General features: G+C 38.1%; 1 protein-coding gene across 3 annotated transcripts in view; it reads right to left on the bottom strand.

Annotated features, from left to right (window-relative positions):
* Positions 1-8,288: 8,288 nt before the first annotated feature.
* Positions 8,289-11,377, bottom strand: part of LOC143031728 (uncharacterized) — a 3,353-nt gene continuing 264 nt past the window's right edge. For 2 of the 3 annotated variants that reach the window (XM_076195945.1, XM_076195946.1), the window contains exons 2-3: positions 11,270-11,360; positions 8,289-10,516 (exon numbers count right to left, since the gene is read on the bottom strand). In XM_076195945.1, coding sequence (XP_076052060.1) covers positions 9,427-10,332 — 906 coding nt within the window. In that variant the 5' untranslated portion in view covers positions 10,333-10,516; positions 11,270-11,360 and the 3' untranslated portion in view covers positions 8,289-9,426. The remainder of the gene's footprint in view (positions 10,517-11,269; positions 11,361-11,377) is intronic. The other variant, XM_076195947.1, reaches the window with a different exon arrangement.

Here is an 11,377-nt window from a genome sequence, read left to right as displayed (position 1 = left end):
ACAGTACAGTTTCTGGTTTGATAGCAAGTAATTCCAGCAATACGCTATGATTCTTTAAAAGTAGGTAGTGCCAAAGACACCCCTTCAAGTCAACATTCAGTGTCCATGTCTCACAGCTGTACAGCAAGACAAGGAGTACAAGTGACTAGAAGATTCGAATCTTAATCCTCCTGCATAAATAACGACAACACCATATACTCTGGTTGTGCGTGTCCATAACACCATGGGTAATGTCAATCCTTCGGAGTGTTTCCTGACATGACCTACCACTGATTTGCACTACACTACCAAGACATGTAAATCTTTGGAAGACCTCGATGTCCCCGCCACATGCATGGACAGACTGAACTGTGTCATCTGATAAACCCCCAAAGTCCTGGACCTTGGTCTTGGTCCGAGAGACCTCAAGTCCAAGCGGTCTTGCCTCTATAAGCAGTGACTCGAAGGATGCAACAACGACCTCCAACGATTCCGCAAGACAGCATCATCAGCACACACAAGGGCATTGACCTTGGTGTTTCCAGTAAATGTTCCGCAACGAGATTGATCGACAATTCTGTCCATTATCCAGGCCATGCAGGTATTGGAAAGTGTTGGGGGTGAGGACACACCTTTGCCTCACTTCTGAAGTAACAGGAAACAAGCTAGACACGCCTCCTCCCTACTTTATAGCATTCTCTATCCCAGAGTATAAGCCAGGTATCAAATCAATATTTCTGCAGGAATCTTACGGATTCGTAGATCCCAGAGCACTCCACAATGCACCAAGTCAAATGTCTTCTTGAGATCAACATAAGCTGCAAGAAACACCTGTTGAAGTTAACGTCGACGCTCCACAAGAATCTGAAGCTCTAGGATCCGACCAGTTATTGATTTACCCAGCGTGAACCCAGACTGTCCAGGCCTCTGAAACTTTAGATATGAACGAACTCGTATCAGCAAAAGATGGGCAAGGACCTACCCTGGCACACTTAACCCATTCAACTCCGATGACAAGATGTCTTGTCATTTGGTCAAATAAAACAAAAAATCATAAAACACCAAAATGTTTGATCAAACACCAGAAAAATATGACGTCAGTCCTCGCTTCGCTGCGAGCGAAGCGAGGATTGACGTCATATTTTTCTGGTGTTTGATCAAACATTTTGGTGTTTTATGATTTTTTGTTTTATTTGACCAAATGACAAGACATCTTGTCATCGGAGTTGAATGGGTTAACTCTGTAATGCCGCGGTAGTTGTTGCAGTCCTGGCAGTCTCCTTCCTCCTTCCAGATAAGGATAACCAGACCCTTTTTCCAGTCAGAGGGAATGGTACTGGACTGCCAGACAGTAGACCGTACCGCATGCAACCGGCGGGTCATGACCTCACCTCCAGCTTTCAGCAGCTCCGGGCTGATGTTGCAGATGCCAGCTGCCTTTCCACCCTTCAACTGACAGCCTCTTTAACCCCCATAAGAGATGGCGGAAACTCATCTATCGGTGGATCAAGAACCGCCACCTGAACACCATCGAGATGAAGCTGTCCGCTTGGAGGGTCACCCATGAGCAACCGCTCAAAATACTCGGTAGAGCTACAACCTTCCACACCTGACACTAGCTCGCCATTAGCTGTTCAGGTTGTGTTCCTCTGGGTCACAAATTTGGAGCGGAGTTTCTTCAGGGATCGGTAAGCAGGCCTGAGGTCATTTGCGTTAATATGGCCCTCGACATCACCAGTGATTTTCCTGATGTACCTCTTTATCCATTCTCATGAGAGCTCTAGTCCACCGTGCCTGAGTCCTGTATTGGTCCAGGTCCCCGGTCATTCTGGCAGCACGGCCTAACTCTATAGTCTCCAGTGTTTCCCGCGACGTCACACCACTTCTCGACCGTGCGCGATATCCAACGCACTCCCCGGCAGCTCTCAGAGTTTCCCGTTTAACCCATTCAACTCCGATGACAAGATGTCTTGTCATTTGGTCAAATAAAACAAAAAATCATAAAACACCAAAATGTTTGATCAAACACCAGAAAAATATGACGTCAATCCTCGCTTCGCTCGCAGCGAAGCGAGGACTGACGTCATATTTTTCTGGTGTTTGATCAAACATTTTGGTGTTTTATGATTTTTTGTTTTATTTGACCAAATGACAAGACATCTTGTCATCGGAGTTGAATGGGTTAAAAGTGTTCCACGGTTCTTCAGGGTCCTCAAGAGAACCAAGCACTTCAAACCAATTAGAGACTGCTATCGTATACTCCAGGGTACATGCATCATCCCTTAATTTCTCCAGATGAAATCCAGGTGGGTTGCACCTCGGGGTTCTCCTGGATTTAATACGCAGTCTTTGTTGCGACCACATGTCTATGCTCGGTCCCACAGAAATCAGCACTTCGATAAACCCTGGACTCTTGTTGGGTCTCCCAATGAGTGCTAACAAGATGTGATTGATTTCCTTGGCCACAGCGGCATTACTATACCATGTCTATGGGTGTCGGTGCCAGTAACCGCATTGAAGTCGCCCAAAACAATAAATGTGGCGGCACTGGTCAACTATAGATTCAAGCTTGTCATAGACATCTCCTCTTCAAGGTTATGTGCCTCAGTAAGAACATATTCTGCAACTAAAGAGATGAAGTCCAGGGTGTGCTTCAGCCTCACCAGCACCATACGCTCATCACCCGGAGTAACCTTCACAACGGCGAGCTGTATTCGGTTAGATATGCCTACAACTACTCCCACGAGGTGGGCCTCATCGGTTCGGCACGACCAGAAATACGCGTAACTCTCACTATTCTCACAGCCGCCTGGTCTTCTTACCTCTGAGAGAGCCACTACGTCCAGTCTAAACTCTCTGAGCGTCACTGAATGAATGTTTCAAGCACCTACACGGAGAGCCCGCCGGAGTTTGACCACGGGCCAGACTCGACCTGTTTGTGCCTCATTTGTAACACCCCGCACAGTGGGCTTGATTTTAACGAGGACAGGTTGCAAGCCCGTCCCCCAATATATATGTCCAGTATGGATGCCATGAACCTATGCCTGTGATTCACCCTCCCTCGCCACCACCAAATCCAACAAAGGGAGACCAGGTTTTGGATATATACATTAGCCCAATAGTCCCAGAGGCCATGGGAGAGTATACACACCCACTGCCTTGACACTAGGGGACGACAGCCGCGGACTGTATGGTGTCGGCCCAGGCGGTAGTTTCTTGACTCAAGGATTAATCAACCCAGCCGACTTACCTCTCCAAGCAAAGAAGTGCCACCCGTCCTGGCCTAAATAGAGGACCTAGAGGCGTGTTGCTAGTCCTAGGGCGGCACCTCAGTGCAACCATGGCATTGGGACATCATTTAGACTCCAATACTACTGTCTCCAGGTCCTGCAGGGATGCCACACATAGCTAACACATGGGTTAGTGACCCATAACGGGGTTCAATATCCACTGACTCAAAAGTTTTTTTGTTTTGTTTTTTAATCTGGGTGTCCTGACCATGCGGCAGGTAGTACTGGGCTACATGGTACCAGTAGAAGGACAGCTGCCTCACTTGACTGTAGCTAGTAATGATAGGGAAGAATGTATATATCTTTTGTTTATTTCCTTTTTTATGTGAATCATATTTGTATGATGACCATTTAAAATTTACCTCCATGGCCTTCCTGTCTTTATGTATATTTATTGGGTGTTGCTGTGTTCAGGATAATGAAATGAATGGACAAAACTGACAGGGGAGACTTTTTTGAGGTTGGGGCAGAAGGGCAAGAGGTCATGGTAGAAATGAAAAAGACGAAGTTTTTGAAGGGTATCAAGAAACACCTTTACATATGGACAAAAAAAAAATTGGAATAGCTTAAGAGTTCTCAACTCAAAAATATAAATTATCTTACAGCAAAGCTTCACAACAATGAAAAAAGATAGAATCTCACTAGTGTAGGTTTTGATTTTAGTTCTAGGTGTTCAGCCACCCTTTTTACTGGATAAGACAGTGGGAAACATGGTTTCATTGCCAATAATCCTACAATGAAACACTATCTGACTAAAGTACCAATAGTACCTCAACAGTACCAAATTTGATCTTTGTAGGAGGGCAGGAAATAAGCACAAAGACTGAAAGATGAAGGAGAATAACTAAAGCAGATAGCAGAAATCAATCTTATGATGCCTGATAGAGTCAGAACCCCAAGGACATATCTTACAATGAGGTGAATACCTGTACAAATACCTTTATAAATGCTTAATTTACTGGCATATCCACATTTCCTATACCTTTCCAGCTAAATCACACTACTGAAGATATCATTAATACTTTGAGAATATATTGTCTTTCATTATATGGTGTAAAATAAGTGGAAGTGTTACTTTACCAACAGTTTACACACATCATTTTAGTGTCTAGAGTTGAAAATAACACAGGAGTTTTACTGAAGGGATGTAATGTGTTACTGACATTTTTTATATATCTAATTAATAATTGCACACTATAATCACTCTCAAATATTATTCACATATTACTCATATATATCTTCCTGTACTAGAGTGATACAAGAACTTGTTCAAATTCTAATACCTAAGAAATACTTAAATGAACAAGATTCTGTTCTGAATTATAATGAAGGAAAAGAATTGATCATCAAGAAATTTAATATTCAGGAACCCAAATATCTAATAACAAGCCTCAATATATTTCAAGTACAATATTACTCATTATTTTCTCTACAGAGCTCATACTCCTCAATTTCTATTTCAGTCTTCACATCTTTCCATAAGGTGCCATTACCTGAATTATTTGGATCTGGTATAATCACAATCTTTTGATCTTGAATCATTTTTCTTTTAGATAAAGATAACTTTTAAGTGACATATTTCAGGAGAATTTCTAAATCTTAATTTTTTCCAACATTCTCAAGAAACGGCAACTCTGTATGTGAACCAAGACCTAAACAAGATTTTTCCTTAGACTTAATCTCACCATGAACTTTCATGTGCTTCTTCACATTTGCATGTCTTGCAAATGTGGCAACACAAACTTCACATTTAAAAGGCTTTTGACCTGTGTGTGTTTGCAAGTGCCTTTTCAGATTCCCAGAATCGGAAAAAGAACACAAACTGGGAATTTGTAAGGTTTTTCACCTGTATTTACCTAGTTGTATTTTACGGGAAGGGGAGCTACGCTCGTGGTGTCCCATCTTTATATCTCATTTTATCTAAACTATTTTTAAATTCATGTATTGTTTTTGCACACACTACTTTCTCATCTAACTTGTTCCAAATGTCTATTACTCTGTGAGGAAAGCTATTCTTTTTCAGATCTCTTCTATAGCTGTCTTTCTTGATTTTCTTTCCGTGTCCTCTTGTATTTCTATCATCCCATTTTATCAGATTCTATCAATAATTTCTATGCCTTTCATGATTCTGTAAATAGCTATCAAATCTCCTCTCTCTCTTCTTTGCTCTAGTGTCTGTAGCTCAAGTTTTGCTAGGCTCTCTTCATATAATAGTTTTGAGACTGTTGGTGCCAATTTTGTAATTGCTCTTTGTATTCTTTCAAGTTTTGTTATACATTTTTTCTGTGTGCTGCACACGGTGCCTTTGTAGCTGCTCAGGCATCGAAAACGATGAATCACACACTAAACATTTGTAAGGCTTTTCTCCTGTGTGTATGCGAAAATGCTTTTGTAGATGCCCGTACTGGACAAAGGAAGACTCGCAAATGGTACATTTTGTATGGTTTTCCCCTGTGTGTATTCTGATATGTGCTCTTAGGTTACTTGTGTCTGCAAAGGTTAAATTACCCTACAGGTGTTCATTACCTGTACAGTTTTCCACCTGTGTGTATCCGTAGGTGTCTCGTTAGAGGTACTTCTTGTGAGAAATAATGATCACAGAATGAACATTTGTATGTTTTTTTTCCTGAGTGAGTCCATAGGTGCTTCCTAAGCTTGGAGGAAGAAGTGTGCTCAAAATTACATACTGAACACATATATTGCTCTTTATTTATGCTGGTCATCTTGCCAGAGGTACCCATCTCACTCTTCACTCAATAAGACCAAAATGGGGTATTTACAGTTACACCTATACAGTGGTCCAAACTATCAAATCTGGGACTCTGTACAGGATTCTTGATTCCTTATAAGGGTAATTTCTTGTCCGTAGATACTTACATAATCATCTTCATGATTTCAAGTTCTGAAATTATTAAGAAAGATTTGTCATGGATGCAACAGAATGTAAATATACATATGTATTAAATAAAATCATCATAAGTATATACATTTTGAAGCTGTGAGGATGTGACACCAAGACCACAACTGATACATGTAGGTTTACTCCACATTTTGATATAAATATCATTACTCTAATTGTATAAATGTATATAATGTGTACAACAACCTGAAGTTATCTTAATAGATGAGAACTTTTGTTCTGTTATATTTTCCAGTGGTTCTTTTGCACTATATATATATATATATATATATATATATATATATATATATATATAATTTTTTACACATAACCTTACCTATCCTATTCTCTTGATCCTTAACCTTACCTATCTAACCTAATTAAGAGATCCTAACTAAAGACTGCACCTGTACATTTATTGATTTTGCTACAACTTGACTGTGGTTGTTCCTGGACACCCCCTTATTCCCTTCACCAAACCTATCAGAACCTAGTTCAAACAATTGGTTTCCATGATTGATATGATTATTCGTATTTTTCATTTGTTTACTCAAATTCAGACGTGAACTGGATACTTTTCCCGAAGATAATTAACTATTCGTAACCACGTAATTGCTCACATAGTCATGGTCTTTGTTCCTCTGGGTTTTTCTGCTTAGACTACTCAGATCCAGGCTTTGCCGAGGCCTATATTCACAACGATTCAGCTCCTCATTGTTACAAAATACAATAATGATTAAGGCACGGTATCTAAAAAAGTTTAAACAGATATCCAACTCTACGTCTGCTTGAACACTTACGTCTACAAAGGCCGAAATAGGAAAATAAAACCTTACGTCCGAACGGTCTCATGATGAGTTTGAGGCAGTTTCGGCTCTTCATGAACAAGGTTCCTATACAAAGTCCATTTTACTCCACCATCGGTAATAATAATGTTGTTTTAATAGAAATACTCTCCATAGTTAAGAAACAATATTAATAACAAATAAGTCGATGGGATGGGCTATGGTTAAGCTATCTACTGGGAACGGAATCTACACGATTGTTTCTACGCGAGTTTACAAGTTGTTTATACGACGGGACAACAACACAGGCGTTGAGTTTTTGTTTATGTTATTTCCGATATAATATAGATAACATTGGAAGTACCTCAATGATAATGATAATAATTGTTTCCTGCCTTCTCCCTCCCTTGCTCAACAGACATTCCCCTCTTGTTTAGTGCCCCCTTCACTCCATCCATCCATCTCATCCTCGTTCGTCCCCCCAAGTTCACTCCACCCACCTCTGGCTCCCACGCCTCTTTTACTAATGATAATAATAACAATGATGATAATAATAATAATAATAATAATGATAATAATAATGATAATGATAATAATGATATAATAATAAAAATAATTAAAATTATTATTATCACAATAATGATAACTATAATAATGATAATAATAATAATAATATTATGATAATAAAAATAATGTGTCTTAATGCAGATGTTATCAATGATAATAATAATAATAATAATAATGATAATAATAATAATATAATAATAAAAATAATTATTATTATTATCACAATAATGATAACTATAATAATGATAATAATAATAATAATAATAATAATAATAAAAATCATGTGTCTTAATGCAGATGTTATCAATGCTATCTCATGAATATCCAACAATAAAATTTGGATATGACTGAACTCACCGTTTTGTTGAATTTACTCAGTGAAATTGTAAAACTATAATTAGTAGCACTTAGTAAACAGATGCAGCGGCTAAAGTCATCGAACAAAAAATGCATGATCAATTTTATGCAATAATTCACCTTGTAGGGCCACTGAATACTGTACTAAGTTTTACATAAATGGCCTCATTTTTTGCATCATTCAATACTGATATGTTAAATAATTGGACATTTATGGTTGGTAAAGTGTGTCTTGTATATAGCATGGTCAAAATTATCATCACTATTATTATTATTATTATTATCGTGGAATGCTATGAAAGAGGCTTTTGTTCTGCATTAGACTCAGGATAGCCGATTGATATTGGCATTATTATTATTACTATTATTACACACACACACACACACACATATATATATATATATATATTATATATATACATATATATATATATTTTTTTTTGGGGGGGGGGTCTATTTATATCACCTGTTGACCCTTTACAACTTACTTCCATGGCCCTCTAGTCTTTAAACATGTTTGTTGGGCATTGCTGGGTACAGAATAATGAAAGTAATAGATAACAATGACAGGGGAGATTGGGGGTAGTGGTGGGACAAGAGAATGGCAAGAAGTTATGGGAAGAAATGAAAAAGATAAGGTTCTTTAAGGATATCAAGAAACACAGCTTTACATGTAGACACATAAATTTTTGGAGGAACTTAAAAGAGGAAATTATCAACTCAAAAATATTAATAATCTTGAAGTAAAGTTTCACAACAATGACAAAAAAAAATGGGAGCTCACAAGGGGTCTTAAGAATCCAACTATCCTCTTTACTGGATAAGACAGTAGGAAAGCTGGTTTTATTGCCAATAATCCTACAATGAAACAGTACTGGACTGTATGATACCAGTAATAGCTCAACAGGACCAAACTTGATCTTTGTGGGTGGATAGAAAATAAACACCAAAATTGAAGAAAAGTTCAAGTGAAATAAACAAGTAAAGCAAATGACATAAATGAATCAAAAGTAGTTTTGATAGACACAAAAACAGAATCCCATGAGTATATGTCCAAGGCCATATACCACAAGATAAATACAAATACATTTATGAAAATCTAAATTTACAGGAATATGACATTATGGCATATTCTATACATTTTCAGCTCAACCACACATTGCTGATATTTTGAGAAGATACCTCCTTAAATCATATGGTGTAAAATAAATGGAAGTGATCATACCCTTGACAATTTACTCTCTAGAAGAAAATATCTTTGCAAAACAGTTGAGCACAGGATTTTGACCAGTATTGTACCATTGATGATTTTTCATTTTTAATCAATTAACTATTATACAACTCCAGTGAAATAATTATCACACATTACCCATACATGTCTTCCTGTACTAGAATGATACAAGAACATGTTCAAATTCCAGTTGAGGAAAAAATGAACTAGTAAGCTTCCATTCTGAGTTATAATGAAGGATTTTCCAATAAAAGAATTGACCATAAAGAAATTTATTATTCAGAAGCTCAAATATCTATATAGCAAGCCCCAATCTATTTAAGGTATATTATTACTCTCACTATTTCCTCTACCTAACTCATGCTCTTCAATTTTTATTTCAGTCTTCAGTTCTTTGCATGAGGTAATGCCATCTGAATTATTATAGTCTGGTATAACCACAAAGTTTTGATCTTGATTCTTTTCCTGTTTAGATAAAGATAACTTTAGGTGACATGTTTGAGGAGAGTGAGTTTCTAAATTTTCATTTTTTTCAATATTTTCAAATGTCTGCAGCTTTATATGTGAACCAGTATCTAAGCAAGATTTTCTCTTAAACTTGATCACACAACCAAAAGGTTTTTCACCATGAACTCTCATATGCTTCTTCATATTTACGTGTGTTGCAAATGTGGCAACACAAACTGCACATTTAAACGGCTTTTCCCCCGTGTGTGTCCGCAGGTGGCTTTGCAGGTGCCCGGATTCGGAAAAAGAAGAAACACAAACTGGGCATTTGTAAGGTTTTTCGCCTGTGTGCTGCCGATGGTGCCGCTGTAGGTGCTCGGACATAGAAAACGACGAATCACACACTAAGCATTTGTAAGGTCTTTCTCGTGTGTGTACGCGTAGATGCTTTTGTAGGTGCCCACTCTGGACAAAAGACGACTCACAAATACTACATTTGTACGGTTTTTCTCCCGTGTGTATTCGAATATGTGCTCGTAAGTTATTCGAATGTGCGAAAGCAAAATTACAAAAGGAACACTTGTACGGCTTTTCGCCTGTATGTGTACGCAGGTGTCTTGTTAGAGATACGTTCTGTGAAAAAGAATTATCGCACAACGAACATTTGTACGGCTTTTCTCCTGTGTGAATGCGAAGGTGCTTCTTGAGGTTCGAGGAAGACGAGAGTTCAGAATTACATACTGAACATATATAACACTTTTTAATTCTGCTGTTCATCTTGCCAGAGCTATCCTTCTTACTCTTCACTCATTCACACCAAACTTGGGTATTTACGGTTACATCTATACAGGGGTTTGAACTATCACATCTGGAACTCTGTACAGGAACCTTGGTTCTTTGCAAGGGTAGTTTCCTGTCTGCAGACAGCTACATCATCATCTTCATAATTTCATTTCTGAAACTGTTAAGAAAGATTTGTCACAGATACAACAGTATGTGAAAGTACATTCATAATGCTATATAAAATAAAATAATAATAGTTACATACAATTTGAAGCTGCGAGACTGTGACGCAAATGTCTCCACCTGATGTCTATAGATGTACTATAAAACTAATTCAAACAATGTCATCACATTGATATACATATGTGCTTGTTTTTCCACACAATGCTACTTAACCTATCCTCTTGGTCCTCATGCTGAACACCCTCACCCTACCTACTTTCCACGTTGATGGACTTTAGCTGGGGACTGCCCATTTACCCATTCACTAATATTGCTTCAACCTGACCAGGACTGTTCCCTCCCCTCCTCTCTCCTTTCACCAAACTTTGCTATCACCACCTATGTAAACCATGAACTCTTTTGGTGTTGTTACAAGAGTGCAGACCCCCTACCTAAATGTTTTCCATTACAGAATATATGGTTATTGTTTTTCATTCATATAATCAAATTAAGATTTGAACTGGTTACCTCAACTTTACTCACTTTAGTCATGGTCTTTGCTCCCTTGAATCATCCTAACTAGCCATACACCCAGATCTAAGTTTTGCTGAATCCCATACTCTCAATAATTCAGTTAATCATTGCTGCAAAATACTTAAATCACGACATAAAAAATAGTATAAGAACAAATACATCAGACGAATATCTGATTTTAGGCCTGCTTAGACAATGAGTCTAAAGATCCCAGAATTAGAAACTAAAAACTTACGTCTGAACGATATATGATGAGATTATGGATGAAGTAATGGTGCATATCAAATGCATGGTGTATTGGAAGTTCCCTTGACATCTGTTTAACTCTGCAATTGGTGATAAT

The sequence above is a fragment of the Oratosquilla oratoria genome, chromosome 12, assembly GCF_046742065.1.
Source record: "Oratosquilla oratoria isolate Oo_2021 chromosome 12, ASM4674206v1, whole genome shotgun sequence".
Classification (NCBI taxonomy): Eukaryota; Metazoa; Arthropoda; class Malacostraca; order Stomatopoda; family Squillidae; genus Oratosquilla; species Oratosquilla oratoria.
The sequence above is the reverse complement of the archived record's forward strand: the minus strand, read 5'-3'. Positions and strand labels throughout refer to the sequence as shown.